Source organism: Rhinoraja longicauda, chromosome 19 (genome assembly GCF_053455715.1).
Source record: "Rhinoraja longicauda isolate Sanriku21f chromosome 19, sRhiLon1.1, whole genome shotgun sequence".
NCBI lineage: Eukaryota > Metazoa > Chordata > Chondrichthyes > Rajiformes > Arhynchobatidae > Rhinoraja > Rhinoraja longicauda.
Window position 1 is genome coordinate 3,588,601 of NC_135971.1, and position 15,607 is coordinate 3,604,207.

Here is a 15,607-nt window from a genome sequence, read left to right on the forward strand (position 1 = left end):
CCTACGCTGCACGCCCTCAATAGCAAAAATATCGGTCCTCAAATTTGGAGACCAAAACTGCACACAGCACTCCAGGTGCAGTCTCACTAGGGCCCTGACAAACTGCAGAAGGACCTCTTTGCTCCTATACTCAACTCCTCTTGTTATGAAGGCCAACATTCCATTGGCTTTCTTCACTGCCTGCTGTACCTGCATGCTTCCTTTCAGTGACTGATGCGCTAGGACACACAGATCTCGTTGTACGTCCCCTTTTCCAAACTTGACACCATTCAGATAATACTCTGCCTTCCTATTCTTACCACCAAAGTGGAAAAGATCACATTTATCCACATTAAACTGCAAGGGTTCATTGTGAAGTTGTCCGAGCAAACCTCCAACTAATCTCACAGGAGGGAGGGGCCGTTCGTTCTTGAAAGTGAATATACCAGAGATATGGACCTGGGACAGTGTAAAGCAGAACATAGGCGGCAAGGCCAAAATGGTGCCATACGTGGATGGGAAACGATGGTGAAATATAAGTTTAGAGCGACTGTTAAATGGTAACGTGCGAACACCGGTGAAATGTGGCGTTCCACAGTCTCTCGGTGTAATCTACATGTGTAGGAAGGAACTGCAGATACTGGTTTAAACCGAAGATAGACACTAAAAGCTGGAGTAACTCAACGGGTCTGACAGCACCTCTGGAGAAAAGGAATGGGCGACGTTTCGGGTCGAGACCCGTTTTCAGAGTGAGCGTTAGGGGAAAGAGAAACGATAGATATAGACGAGGATGCAGAGAGATATAGAACACATGAATGAAAAATATGCAAAAAAAATTAGGGTGATAACGGAAACAGGCCATTGTTAGCTGGGTATTTATTCACAAAATGCTGGAGTAAGTCAGCAGGTCAGGCAGCATCACCGGGGGTGACTGTGACATTCCCGTTGTCTGCCCTTTAGTTTTCCATCGCATGCGGGCACTATTGTGGTACAGCTAAAATGACCTGCTGTCGCACAGATACAACTGGTGCTCGCTGTGTGGAGTTTGGACGTTCTCGCTCTAACCTCGCGGACCTCTCCTCGATACTCCGGTTTAGTCGCACTAAAAAATAGAGTTGCTTCTGTTCTTTGGTAACGATTGAAGGGATTTAGCGGAACGCGGGGCGAGCTAAACTGGGATTAGTTTAAACGGGTGTTTGAGAGCTTGACGAGAAGCCGCACAGATTCACAGAATTACACAACGTGCTGGAGTAACTCGGCGGGTCAGGCACCATCTCTGGAAAACGTATCGGTGATGTTTCGGGTTGGGACCCATCTTAGGTCTGGAGATGCACCCGCACCCGAAACGTCATCTACCCATGTTTTATCCCAAGAAGGATCCCGTCCGGAAACCTCGCCTATCCATGTTCTTCAGGGGCGCTACCTGGCCGCCGAGTTACTCCAGCATGTTGCGGTGCCTTGTTTCTACTTCATGAAGTTAAACTCCGAGAACTCTCCGAATCCCACGGACAATGAACGTTTCCATGCGTTCTCGAGGAACAGCACTTCGTCTCATGAGTATAAGAGCAAAGAGGCCCTTCTGCAGTTGTACAGGGCCCTAGTGAGACCGCACCTGGAGTACTGTGTGCAGTTTTGGTCTCCAAATTTGTGGAAGGATATTCTTGTTGCTGAGGGCGTGCAGCATAGGTTTACTAGGTTTATTCCCGGAACGGCAGGACTGTCGGTTGTTGAAAGACTGGAGCGACTAGGCTTGTATTCACTGGAATTTAGAAGAATGAGAGCGGATCCTATGGAAACATATAAGATTATTGAGGGATTGGACAGGCTAGAGGCAGGAAACATGTTCCCAATGTTGGGGGAGTACAGAACCAGGTGCCACAGTTTAAGAATAAGGAGTAGGCTGGAAGGGTCGAATGGCCTCCTCCTGCACCTATTGTCTATTGTCCATTATCTATTGAGCAGACGCGTTAGAAACCTGAGCCTCGGCGGCGGAGGGAAGGGGGGATCGCTATCGACCCGCGATCAGCGATCGGTGAGCGTGAGACAATGGTGGACCCAGCGTGGGAGAGCGTCGTGTGTGAGGGACGGTGGGAGACCCGGTGTGGTGAAGGGGGGTGGGGTCCGGGGGACTCTAGTTTCAGAATCGTCCGCCCTGGGGAATAGTCTACTTCCCCCCCCCTCAATTCTAGACAATAGGTGCAGGAGTAGCCGATTCGGGCCTTCGAGCCAGCACCACCATTCAATGTGATCATGGCTGATTATTCTCAATCAGTACCCCTTTCCTGCCCTCTCCCCATACCCCCTGACTCCGCTACCCCTAAGAGCTCTATCTAGCTCTCTCTTGAAAGCATTCAGAGAATTGGCCTCCACTACCTTCTGAGGCAGAGAATTCCACAGATCTACAACTCTCTGACTGAAAAAGTTCTTCCTCATCTCCGTTCTAAGTGGCCTGCCCCTTATTCTTAAACCGTGGCCCCTGGTTCTGGACTCCCCCAACATAGGGGACATGTTTCTTGCCTCTAACGTGTCCAACCCCTTCAAAATCTTATATGTTCAATAAGATCCCCTTTCATCCTTCTAAATTCCAGTGTGTACAAGCCTAGTCGTTCCAGTCTTTCAACATACGACAGTCCCGCCATTTCGGGAATTAACCTAGTAAACCTACGTTGCACGCCCTCAATAGCAAGAGTATCCTTCCTCAAATTTGGAGAGTAAAACTGCACACAGTACTCCAGGTGCAGTCTCACTAGGGCCCTGTACAACTGCAGAAGGACCTCTTTGCTCCTATACTCAACTCCTCTGGTTATGAAGGCGAACATTCCATTGGCTTTCCTCACTGCCTGTTTGTACCTGCATGCTTACTTTCAGTGACTGATGCACTAGGACATCCAGATCTCATTCTACGTTCCCTTTTACCCTTTTAACATTTTAATTTTAATTTCATGTTTTTCGTGTAACTTGTTGTTTGTCGTGACCAATTGGCAGACCAATTTCCCTCCGGGGATATATACAGAGTTATCGTATCGTATCGATATTGGTAATTGTGCAGTTCCCATCTCCTTCTTAAATTGTTCCCAGGCGCACCATTGCCACCTTCTTCCTGCCCACGTAAAACCCTTTAGGCAATTGAGGATGAATATCTTGAGTCAGAGGGTGGTGAATCTGTGGATTTCTTTGCCACAGAGTGTTGTGGAGGCCAAATCAATGGATATTTTTAAGGCAGAGATAGACAGATTCTTAATTCGTACGGATGTCAAGGGTTACGGGGAGAAGGCAGGAGAATGGGGTTAGGAGGGGAAGATAGATCAGCAATGATTGAATGGCGGAGTAGACTTGAAGGGCCGAATGGCTTAATCCTGCTCCTATCACCTATGATTCTCTCCACATCTAATAAGTTCAACTGCAATGTCAAATTTGTTCAATGTCCAACTTTTCTGTGTCCCGATGAAGATTTCCGACCATTTATAATCCTGATGAGATCGAGATCCCATGGGTCAAGTATGAGCGGGGAGGTCAAGTGTATCAATCCTTAGATTTTTTATAAAAGTTCAGTTGACGGGATCCGATATCACGTTTAAAAAAGAGTCGGATCAACACTTCTAAACGCAGTTGCTGTTTATTTCACTCTTCCCACATTGACATTCCCCCTGGTTTTATTTCCGCGCTCACTGGGGTTTTACGACGCGGAATTTGGGAATTAAATGGGAGCCGTTCAGCGCCGACCTGTTGTTCACCGGGTTTCTGCCCCACAGCCCCTGAGCCCCGTTCCTGACGCCGGTCCCGGGACCCGAGCATTTTACACACCCGGAGCGGTACCGGAGCAGATTCTCAGCCACCCGGTTTCTTGCCAAGGCCCCAAGAAAGGATAAAGTTTCTCCGTGAATTTATTCCCAGTGAAGGAGTGGAGATGGGACTTGGTGCACGCGTCGTAAAAGGAAACTGTCCGGGACTCGTAATTGAGATAAACTCCCACCCTCCCGGGGATGGGACGGGCGGGGAGGCGGGATGGAGGCGAGGTGACTGCATTAAGCTCATTGCCATCCCGCTCGATGCTCCAGACTCCAGTCTCCGGGGTCAGTTCGACCTGTCTCTTCCTCTCCACGGACTCTGTGGCAACTCCCAGAGCCCAGTACGCACTCCCCGCCACATCCACCTCCCAGTAATGTCTCCCCGATGTGAATCCCTCCGATCCCAGCGCACACAGAATGTTTGTGAACCTCTTCCGGGATTTCGGGAGACTCCTGCGGGACACGGTCTGTCCCACCCTCTTCCGATCCTCAGACACCTCGAGAAGATGATGCGCTGTTTCCACATCCAGGGTGACGGAGACTGGGGGGAGAAGCAGAGAGTCAGAGAGTCCCTGGGGGGTCGGGGGAGACTCGGGCAGCGCGGTCCCGAGACCGGGGGAGAGGCCGCTCGGCCTCGGGCACAGGCGGGCGGACAACTGAAAGTTTCCCGTGGGGGATTTTCCACAATTGCGCGAGATGGAAAAGAGAAATGCATTTCCGCTACTTATCTTCCGGGAAGTGGAAGTGAAATGATTTGGTTCTCGCGGACAGGGAGAGCGAAATGGGAGACGAGGATGGCAAAGTTGCGGCTGGGTACATGAGTGCGTCAGACTGAGTTAATGTAATGGCCGTATTAAATATCAGTGGGTGCATGTATCCTTGCGTTGGTGAGTGTGTTCATGGTTGGTTGTGTAAGTCATGGCGTGTCCCCACACGTAAGGTGTGTGTTGGTGAGAGTGTGTGCTGTATGTCTGTGGACTCGTCGAATGAATAAATTCATTGGTCGACACAAACTGCTGGAGTAACTCAGCGGGCCAGGCAGCATCTCTGGAGAGAAGGAATGGGTGACGTTTCGAGTCGAGACCCTTCTTCAGACTGATGCCAGGGGAGTGGGTGAGACAGAGATGGAATGTAGTCGGAGACAGAAAGACTGGTGGGAGAACTGGGGAGGAGGAGGGGATAGGGAGGGAAAGCAAGGACTATTTGATGTTAGAGAAGTCAATGTTGATACCGCTGGGGTGTAAACTACCCACGTGAAATATGAGGTGCTGTTCCTCCGATTTGGTGTTCCTTCACTCTGACAATGGAGGAGGCCCAGGACATAAAGGACAGATTGGGAATGGGAGGGGGAGTTGAAGTGCTGAGCCACCGGGAGAGGGGTGGCTGTGTGAACTGTGAGGAAGATGCTATGAGGTTGCAGGGTGACGTGGACAGGTTGTGTGAGTGGGCGGATGCATGGGAGATGCAGTTTAATGTGGATAAGAGTGAGGTTATCCACTTTGGTGGTAGGAATAGAAAGGCAGAGTATTATCTGAATGGTGTCAACTTAGAAACAGGGGACGTACAACGAGACCTGGGTGTCCGCGTGCATCAGTCACTGAAAGGAAGCATGCAGGTACAGCAGGCAGTGAAGAAAGCCAATGGAATGTTGGCCTTCATAACAAGAGGAGTTGAGTATAGGAGCAAAGAAGCCCTTCTGCAGTTGTACAGGGCCCTAGTGAGACCGCACCTGGAGTACTGTGTGCAGTTTTGGTCTCCAAATTTGAGGATGGATATTTTAGCTATTGAGGGCATGCAGACTGGAGCGACTCAGATTGTATACACTGGGATTTAGAAGGATGAGAGGAGATCTTTTCGAAACATAAGATTATTAAGGGGTTGGACACGTTAGAGGCAGGAAACATGTTCCCAATGTTGGGGGAGTCCAGAACAAGTTGCCACAGTTTAGGAATAAGGTGTAGGCCATCTAGAACTGAGATGACGAAAAACTTTTTCAGTCAGAGAGTTGTGAATTTGTGGAATTCTCTGCCTCAGAAGGCAGTGGAGGTCAATTCTCTGAATGCATTCAAGAGAAAGCTAGATAGAGCTCTTAAGGATAGCGGAGTCAGGGGGTATGGGGAGAAGGCAGGAACGGGGTACTGATTGAGAATGATCAGCCATGATAACATTGAATGGCGATGCTGGCCCGAAGGGCCGAATGGCCTCCTCCTGCACCTATTGTCTATTGAGATCAGGGAGGTTAATACGGACTGAGCGAAGGTGTTCAGCGAAATGATCGCTGAGCCTGCGCTTGGTCTCGCCGATGTAAGGAAGTTGACACCTGGAACAGCAGATACAGTAGATGAGGTTGGAGGAGGTGCAAGTGAACATCTGCCTCACCAGGAAAGACTGTTTGGGTCCTTGGATGAATTTGAGGGGGGAGGTAAAGGGATAGGTGTTGCATCTCCTGCTGTTGCAGGGGAAAGTACCTGGGGAGAGGGTGGTTTGGGTAGGAAGGGACGAGTTGACCAGGGATTTTCAGAGGGAATGGTCTCTGCAGAAAGGGGTGGAGATGGGAAGATGTGGACAGTAGTGTGATCCCGTTGGTGGTGGTGAAAATGTTGGAGAATTACAGTATATGCTGAAGTAAATTCACTGCATCTAAAGAGTATGTATTCTTTGTTACAAAGGGATCATAGATTGTGGAGGTTGTACCCACGAACTGCCATTTTGTCTCGCGAACGTGTTTATGGGGATCTTTTCTAGGCCGATGAGAATGTGTGAGTTTCTCATAGCTCAGGTCATGGGCCCAGATCTGTCAAATGCGTCAATGTGCAGTTTGAATGAAACTGCGAAGTCCACAAGTCCAACGTGAGTGAACCTATATCTGCAGTCACTGACATGTTAGACAGGGTTAGTGGCGCAGATCTCCATCTCAGAAGGACCACCATATACCTTGATGTCTATCCTGGACATCACCCTGATACCTACTTTTAAGATGTCCGGGATGATCGGATACTGTAATTTTAGATTAGTGATGAATTTGACCAAGAGGAAACGGAGAAAGTATCTTTACTTGTGGAGACACCAAATGACAAAGAAAAAATGAATATAAATATATATATATTTAAAACAATATGGTCTTCAACATATTCCTTAAGGAATTCAGCAATGAGAAAGTGGAACCTGCCACCACAGATGTGGTTGAAGCAGAGTGTATGTGTTTTGGGGGTGGGAGGGCTGTTGGAGAAACACATGTCGGTCTATCGAGTTCAGGACATTGTTGGTCAGTGCGGTGAATGGGTGGAAGGGGGTTTATCTGGTGCCGCAAAATAGACAGGAGAAGCTGGACTGAATGGTCTGTCTGTGACGTAGAATGGGATGTACTACGCTTGGCCAGGCCGACCCTGCAATGCTGCCAAGTCAATGAGCCTTCATGGTCAGGTCAGGAACCCTGCACTGACAACAACAATGTCGATGTCGACGTGGAGAGCGGACAACAGTGTAAGCGGCAAAGGCAGCTCACGGAATTGGGAAAGGTCGCAAGTGAGTCATTGCTCCACCAGGAAGGGCCATTTGCAACTTGGCGGATGGTAAGAAGAAGATAAACACAGAAGTAAGTACATCATGGTTTAGTATGTTTTTATTTACAGAGTAATATATCAACATATCTGTTGGCCTGCTGCAAGTATTACATTTATTCCGTCTCCAGACACATGACAATAAAACTCTTGAAACTTCGCGACAATGAAGAAATAATTGCTGGATTAATCAGTTTGGACAGTTACCGGGACGTGGCGGGTGAGGGGGGGGGGGGGGTGAGGGGGGGGGCGGGGTGAGGGGGAGGGGCAGGGGGCTTAGGTAGAGAAATCGAGCAGATTTGGATGCCGGGTGACTTCACCGACCCCAGAGCAGCGCCGGTGACAAGAACGCAATCTAGGAGGACGAGGAAAAGACGAAGAACAAGGAGGCGGACAAGCTGAAGAAGGGTCCCAATCTGAAACCTCGTCTGTCCAGTTCCCTCCACAGACGCTGTCTGACTCACTGAGTTACTCCAGCACTTTGTCTTTTGTTGAAGATTCCAGTATCTGCCGTCTCTTGTGACTACCGAGACACCGAGCTCCGATTTCCTCTTTAAATCGGAATAAATGCTTTTGATATTAGCGTTATTTATCCTTTCAGATCGAAAGCCGCGCTGAACTACTGCCCTATCTCATTGGTGACGCTCGGACGATCCTTGATCGGACTTGATCCAGTCTGAAGAAGGGTCTCGACCCGAAACGTCACCCATTCTTTCTCTCCCGAGATGCTGCCTGACCCACTGAGTTACTCCAGCATTTTGTGTCTACTTTCGATTTAAACCAGCATCTGCAGTTTTTATTTCCTACACTTGATCGGACTTTGCTGGCTTTAACTTGGGCTAAACGTTATTCCCTTATCATGTTCATCTGCAACTGAACCAGCCTCTCACCAACTGGAAAGCGGCCCTGAACGACCATTTGCCTCTTTGGAGACCCTCGGACTATCTTTAATTGGACTTTACCTTGCACTAAACGTTATTCTCTTTATCGTTTACGTGTGCACTTTGAACGGCTCGATTGTAATCATGTGCAGTCTTTACCTAAGAACACTGAAGAAGTCTGGTCTACCCCAACAGCTGCTGACGACATTCTACCGCTGCACCATAGAGAGCATCCTAACACATGGCATCCCTGTGTGGTACCTCAGCTGCCCGGAGGCAGAAAGGAAAGCACTTCAGCGGGTAGTCCATAGAGCTCAGAGGACCATCGGAACACAGCTACCAGCCTTGGAGGGCATTTATAACACACGATGCCTCAGAAAAGCCACCAGCATCCACAAAGACTCTTCACATCCCTGCAACAGACTGTTCGAACTCCTTCCATCGGGCAGACGATACAAGGCCTTCTACGCCCGCACCTCCAGCCTCAGGAACAGCTTCATTCCCAGGGCGATAGCTGCTATGAACCGGTCCTGCTGAGCCCGATGGTCACATCGCAGTGATCCGGCACAGATCTACTTGCAGTTTATTCTGTTTTAAAACTGTTACAATCTCGTTGGGTTGTTGTCGTTTAAATTAATTAAATTATTGCATCGTATGGGAGGCGCATTCCCAATCTGGTTGTACCCCTGTACAATGACAATAAAGATACATTGTATTGTATTGTATTGTATTGTATTGTTGACTGGATAGCACGCAACGAAAACGTCGGTTCACGCAACAATAAACTGAACTAAATTGAAACGACACTTAACAGAATATTGACATTAATAACACCAGCTATCGTTTTTAAGGAAATAAATTGAACCCATGAGCTAAATTACACGCCGGGCACATCTGTAGAACCTGCATTTATTGCACATCCCACATGCCCTCTCAACGGTTCCCTCGGGCATTTCCAAGGACATTTCAGGATCAAACATATTAAACGAGATGCAGGACACAGTCACTGCACTGAGTAGCTCCTTCAGTGACAGACTGCCGCATGCCAAGTGCGTGAAGGAGCAATATCGGAGATCCTTCCTTCCCGCTGCTGTGAGACTGCACAACCAGCACTGCTCCCAACAGCCGAGTCAACAGTAACAGTTAAGGAATACACAGTAAACTGATAACAATTTATCCTTGTCTTTATTTTTATTTATAATGAATGTCTCCTGTTATCCACTTTGCTGCAGTAACACTGTAAATTTCCACGGTGTGGGACAAAAAAAGGAAATTATTAATATTATTATTATTATTATTATTATTATTATTATTATTATTATTATTATTATTATTATTATTATAATAATAATTATTATTATTATTATTATTATTATTATTATTATTATTATTATTATTATTATTATTATTATTATTATTATTATCATCATCATCATCATCATCATCACAGGCGGCTGTCTAGGAGTTTGATGGTCATCGATTCCCGGAACAGACTTGTTTAACATCTTAAAGAACGGAGGTGATTTAACTATATTCCAGGTGCTGGTGAAGGATTGATAGAATTTGTTAATTACTGACACGGAGCGGAAACGGAGCAGATTCTCAGCCACTGGTCTTCATCCCAGATCCCGAAGAAAGGATAAAGTTTCTCCGTGAATTTATTCCCAGTGAAGGTGTGGAGATGGGACATGGTGTCCGCGTCGTAAAATGAAACTGTCTCGGACTCGTAACTGAGATAAACTCCCACCCTCCCGGGGATGGGACGGGCGGGGAGAGGGGATGGAGGGGAGGTGAGTGCATCAAACTCGTCACCCATCCGCCTGATGCTCCAGATTCCATTCTCCGGGGTCAGTGCGGCCGGTCCCTTCCTCCCCACAAACTCAGAGGCGACTCCCAGACTCCAGATCTGGGACTCCAGACTCCCCGCCAACTCCACCTCCCAGTAATGTCTCCCCGATGTGAATCCCTCCGATCCCAGCACACACGGCCAGTCTGTAAACCTCTTCCCGGTGTCAGGGAGACTCCTCCACATCCCGGTCCATCTCACACTCTTCCGATCCTCAGACACCTCGAGCAGCGGACTCGCTGTTTCCACATCCAGGGTGACGGAGTCTGGGGGGAGAAGCAGAGAATCAGAGAGTCCCCGGGGGTCGGGGGGAGACTCGGGCAGCGCGGCCCCGGGACCGGGGGAGAAGCCGCTAGGCCTCGGGCACAGCCGGGCGGAAAACTGAAAATTTGCCCCGAGCTTTCTTTCCCCTCCCCCTGCCACCTAATATGGACAACAGAAAGCTATGCTCTGTAGTCTTGGCTGTTAATGATAGTGGAGTCAGGGGGTGTGGGGAGAGAGCAGGAACGGGGTACTGGTTGTGAATGATCGGCCATGATCACATTGAATGGCGGTGCTGGCCTGAAGGGCCGAATGGCCTACTCCTGCACCTATTGTCTATTGTCTATACAATTCCACTCTGCGAAAAGGGTTCTGACTGTCAACCCTGTCTATGCCTCTCATAATTAAAAATAATTCTATCAGTTTCCTCTCAGCCTTTGACACTCCATATGAAACTAGCAAATGTATCCGACCTCTCCTAATAGCTAATTCCCTCTAATCCAGGCAGCATTCTAGTAAACCTCTTCTGCACATTTCCCAAGGCATCCACATTCTTCCTGCAAAGGGATGACCAGAACTGCACAAAATTCTCCAAGTCCTGGAAAGCTGAAACATAATTTCCTGACTCTTAGTGTATGTTACTACAGAGTCTGTGGGTTACTCAGGTAAATATATTCAGTGTGCCTAAAGATGATCAAATCCAGTTTACAGTGGGAACGTAAATGGAGGAGGTTGTGCCCACGAACGGGAGTTTTTTTCTTGTGAATGTGTTTAAGGGTATATATGTCAAGCCGATGAAACTGTGCGTGCTTTTCTGAGACTAGATCTTGGGCCAAGATCTATCCGGTTTCGTTCTTACAATGCATCAGTGTGGGATTTGAGAAAGTCTGTGCGGCTCAAGGGTCCAACAGGGGGCAGACCCGAGTCAACCAGAGTCATCGACAGTCACTCACAGGTTAGGCAGGGCCCATGGCACAGATCTCCACAGGACACCCTCGTATCCTCATGACTATACTGCTCATTCGTTGTACATTATAATTTAATTCCGTTACTTCCAATTTCCTGACTACCGTGGTAGAATTCAAACTCATGGGTCAGCGTGTTTTTGCGGAGTGGGTGGGTCGGGATGCATTGGTTCATCCAACAGCCTGGGTATTTGTTGTATCGTGCTCCTGTGTTGCATGTGTTCCAGGATCTAACATCTCCAGCTGACCATGTGTGCGTGAGGTTTCTCAGCCCGTGGGTTGGCGCAGGAATGAAACTCCAATTACCATTCAGTGCACTATCTTGAACAATCTTTGCATCACATAAAAACATCAATATGTCCCACAAACCAACTGAAATAAGTCCATATGTTTTACCTTGTTTAATGCAGTCCAACGTTTCTGTCAACGTTGTCTTCAACAAAAAGAGGTGGTTGAACTTTGCAGCCGTTATGGCACCATCTTTCACTGACAATGAATGGATCTCATCACTAATCCTGCAAATATTAAATAGCTGATTCCAAATTGTGCATTGATTTTTATGAGGAAATATGTTACATGTAGAGTTTCAGTGAAGAACATGCCCTACCTTCGCTTGCGAACAGCTTCCTCCTGAAATAAATAAAACACAAGACTGAATTGACCGAGACGGAACTACTGAGAGCATGAATTTCACCCAGATTAATAGCTGTTAAAAATTACCATTTCTCCACTCTCACTCCCACTGACACACAGAGAAGAATAATGATATTGCAGACATAGAACCGATGAAGGAAGTATATAAATTATTCTAAAAATTACACGATGCTGACAGGATAGTCTGGACAGGTTGTGCGTTTCAGCCGAATAAGGATTAGGCCATTTAGAGCGGAGATGAAGAGAAACTTTTTCAGCCAGAGAGTTGTGAATCTGTGGAATTCTCTGCCTCAGAAGGCAGTGGAGGCCAATTCTCTGGATGCTTTCAAGAGAGAGCTAGATAGAGGATAGATACTCTTGCTATTGAGGGCGTGCAGCGTAGGTTTACTAGGTTAATTCCCGGAATGGCGGGACTCTCGTATGTTGAAAGTCTGGAGCGACTAGGCTTGTACACACTGGAATTTAGAAGGATTAGAGGGGATCTTATCGAAACATATAAGATTATTAAGAGGTTGGACACGTTAGAGGCAGGAAACATGTTCCCAATGTTGGGGGAGTCCAGAACCAGAGGCCACAGTTTAAGAATAAGGGGTAGGCCATTTATAACGGAGATGTGGAAAACCTTTTCAGTCAGAGAGTTGTGAATCTGTGGAATTCTCTGCCTCGGAAGGCAGTGGAGGACATTTCTCTGAATGCATCCAAGAGAGAGCTAGATAGAGCTCTGAAGGATAGCGGAGTCAGGGTTTATGGGGAGAAGGCAGGAACGGGGTACTGATTGAGAATGATCAGCCATGATCACATTGAATGGAGTTGTTGGCTCGAACGGCTGAATGGTCTACTCCTGCACTTGTTATCTCTTGTCTATTGAATATGATGTTAGTGATGTGTAGGAAGGAACTGCAGATGCATAGACAATAGACAACATAGTTGAATTTGTTTCAAATATATCAGACGCCATTTTGTGATGTTGCACATTTATAGAAGCAAATTTAAATAGACTTCCTTACCTTTAGAAATATCACGCTGTCTTTTTGTTCCATCAGTTCCTGTAAACGCAGGAGTTTCTCCTGAATAGAATTTAAATTCTCTTGAATCTCCCGAAGATTTTTCTCCATTAGATTTAGAATCCGCTGCTCATCTTCGCGGATATCTTTGAGGAAGTACTTTTCTTTCTCAGTGATAATCTGGTGCAGTTCAACAAACTGGGATATGACATGGGACTGAAGGCTGTGTGACTCTTCCTGTCAAATGAATGCTGAAGATTAACATAATATATTTCTGTATTGTGTTTGCTTACAGAATAAGTGCCCATCAGCGTCCGGTTGTCAGAATTATCTAATCAATCAAATTCTCTCACATTTTCCTGAAACAAAGAAGTGTAATTCTCCTTCCCATTCCCACACTGACCTTTCTGTCCCAGGTCTCCTCCATTGTCAGAGGGAGGCTAATTGCAAAATTGGAGGAACAGCATCTCATATTTCGCTTGGGCAGCTTTCAGCACAGTAATATTGACTTTTCTCACTTCAGGTAGCCCCGGCATTCCCTCTCTCTATCCCTCCCCCACCCAAGTCGCACTAACTTCTCACTTTCACCCCATCCCAATGGCATGTTTCCTTTATCGTCGTTACTTGTTTGCATATCTTTTATTCATTGTTCTTTATTTCTCTGCATCATCGTCTACTCCCTGTCCCTCGTTTCCCTTATCTCTAACCAGTCTGGAGAAGGGTCTCGTCCCGAAACGTCACCCATTCATTCTCTCCAGAGATGCTGCCAGTCCCGCTGAGTTACTCCAGCTTTTTGTCATGATCTTCGGTTCAAACCAGCATCTGCAGTTCCTCCCAACGCACCTAATTTCAGCAGTCAATTGATCCAACATGTCCACTACACATTAAAATGAGCAACGTTACATAAAAATTCCAGACAGGAAGGCCTCACCCGAACTTTGGAAATCTTTCGTAGTTGTTGCTGTTCTATTTCTTCGATATCAGATTTATTTTTCGTGACAGATTCTATGGCCGATTTTACCCGAGCCTGGGATCAAAGAATATAGACGTTAGACAACAAAGAATGAACAAGGTAAATAAATATACAAATCTGTTTGCATTAACCTTGTAGATGTCGACAACTTCTTTAATCGGCTGGAAGCTGTGGTTTCTGTGTTCCAGCGGATCTCGACAAACCAGACAGATCAGTTTCTTGTCATTTTCACAAAACAGCTTCATTTCTTCCTGATGTTCCTCGCAGAAAAGCTTACTTCCCTTCTCTTCTGTATTCAGGCTCAGTGCTCGAGCTTTCTCAGCCAGTCTCGCCAAGGCCCGATTGACTTTGAGGGTGCGGTCTGCAATCTCCTCTCTACATTCCGGGCAGGGGTTTCTCCCCTCCCTGCCCCAACTCTGTGTGATACAGGAGCGGCAGTAGTTGTGCCCGCACTCCAGTGTAACCGGGTCGGTGAAGAAATCCAGGCAGATGGGACAAACTGCCTCCTCGGTTAAATTCTCGACCTTGTCTTTCGAAGCCATTTTAATTCCCGGCACAAAGGTTCGAAGTCTATTTGCTTTTGGGAGCGGCTGAATTCCTGCAGTATCGCGTTATCCACTCTGCACCCTGCCACGTCGTATAATGAATGGTAATTGACTGCAATAGACAATAGATAATAGACGCAGGAGGAGGCCATTCAGCCCTTCGAGCCAGCACCACCATTCACTGTGTAACAAAATAACTGCGAATGCTGGTACAAATCGAAGGTATTTATTCCCAAAATGCTGGAGTAACTCAGCAGGTCATGCAGCATCTCAGGAAAGAAGGAATGGGCGACGTTTCGGGTCGAGACCCTTCTTCAGACTGATGTCAGGGGGCGGGACAAAGGAAGGATATAGGTGGAGACAGGAAGAAAATGGGAGATCTGGGAAGAGGATGGGAAGCGAGGGACAGAGTCGATGTTCATACCGCTGGGCTGCAAGCTGCCCAGGCAAAATAAGAGATGCTGTTCCTCCAATTCCCGGTGGGCCTCACTATGGCACTGGAGGAGGCCCATGACAGAAAGGTCAGACTCGGAATGGGAGGGGAAGTTGAAGTGCTCAGCCACCGGGAGATGAGATTGTCTAATGCGGACTGAGCGCAGGTTTTGAGCGAAGCAATCGCCGAGCCTGCGTTTGGTTTCGCCGATGTAAATAAGTTGACATCTGGAGCAGCGGATGCAATAGATTAGGTTGGAGGAGGTGCAGGTGAACCTCTGTCTCACCTGGAAAGATTGTTTGGGTCCTTTGCATGGAGTTGAGGGGGAAGGAAAAGGGACAGGTGTTGCATCTCCTGCGGTTGAGGGGAAAGTGCCCGGGGATGGGGTGGTTTGGGTAGGAAGGGACGAGTGGACAAGGGACAAGGAGAGAACGGTCTCTGCGGAACGCAGAAAGGGGAGGGGATGGGAAGATATGGCCAGTGGTGGGGTCCCGTTGTAGGTGACGGAAATGTTGGATGACGATTTGTTGGATCCGCTGGCTGGTGGGGTGGAAGATGAGAACGAGGGGGATTTTTTCCTTGTTACGGTTTGGGGGAGGGGGAGCAAGAATGGAGCTGCGGGATGTAGAAGAGACCCTAGTGAGAGCCTCATCTATAATGGAAGAGGGGAAGCCCCGTTTCCTGAAGAATTAGGACATCTCTGATGCCCGAGTGTGAA

At 47.6% G+C, this 15,607-nt stretch overlaps 1 protein-coding gene across 1 annotated transcript; it reads right to left on the bottom strand.

Moving 5' to 3' along the window:
• Positions 1–9,778: 9,778 nt before the first annotated feature.
• Positions 9,779–14,453, bottom strand: LOC144602582 (zinc-binding protein A33-like). The gene is made up of 5 exons (XM_078415710.1): positions 14,043–14,453; positions 13,870–13,965; positions 12,942–13,175; positions 11,677–11,812; positions 9,779–10,320 (listed from the first exon to the last, which is right to left on the bottom strand). The coding sequence occupies exons 1-5, from the start codon at positions 14,451–14,453 to the stop codon at positions 9,779–9,781; spliced, it is 1,419 nt and encodes a 472-aa protein (XP_078271836.1).
• Between the last annotated feature and the right edge of the window lie 1,154 nt (positions 14,454–15,607).

Excerpts from the sequence above, each read along its gene's own strand:
- LOC144602582 (XM_078415710.1), bottom strand. The coding sequence starts at position 14,453 with ATGGCTTCGAAAGACAAGGTCGAGAATTTAACCGAGGAGGCAGTTTGT. Across the intron at positions 13,966-14,042 it reads AAGTTGTCGACATCTACAAG|GCTCGGGTAAAATCGGCCAT; the intron begins GTTAATGCAAAC and ends CTTTGATCCCAG. Across the intron at positions 11,813-12,941 it reads ACAGCGTGATATTTCTAAAG|CTATTTAATATTTGCAGGAT; the intron begins GTAAGGAAGTCT and ends ATTTGGAATCAG.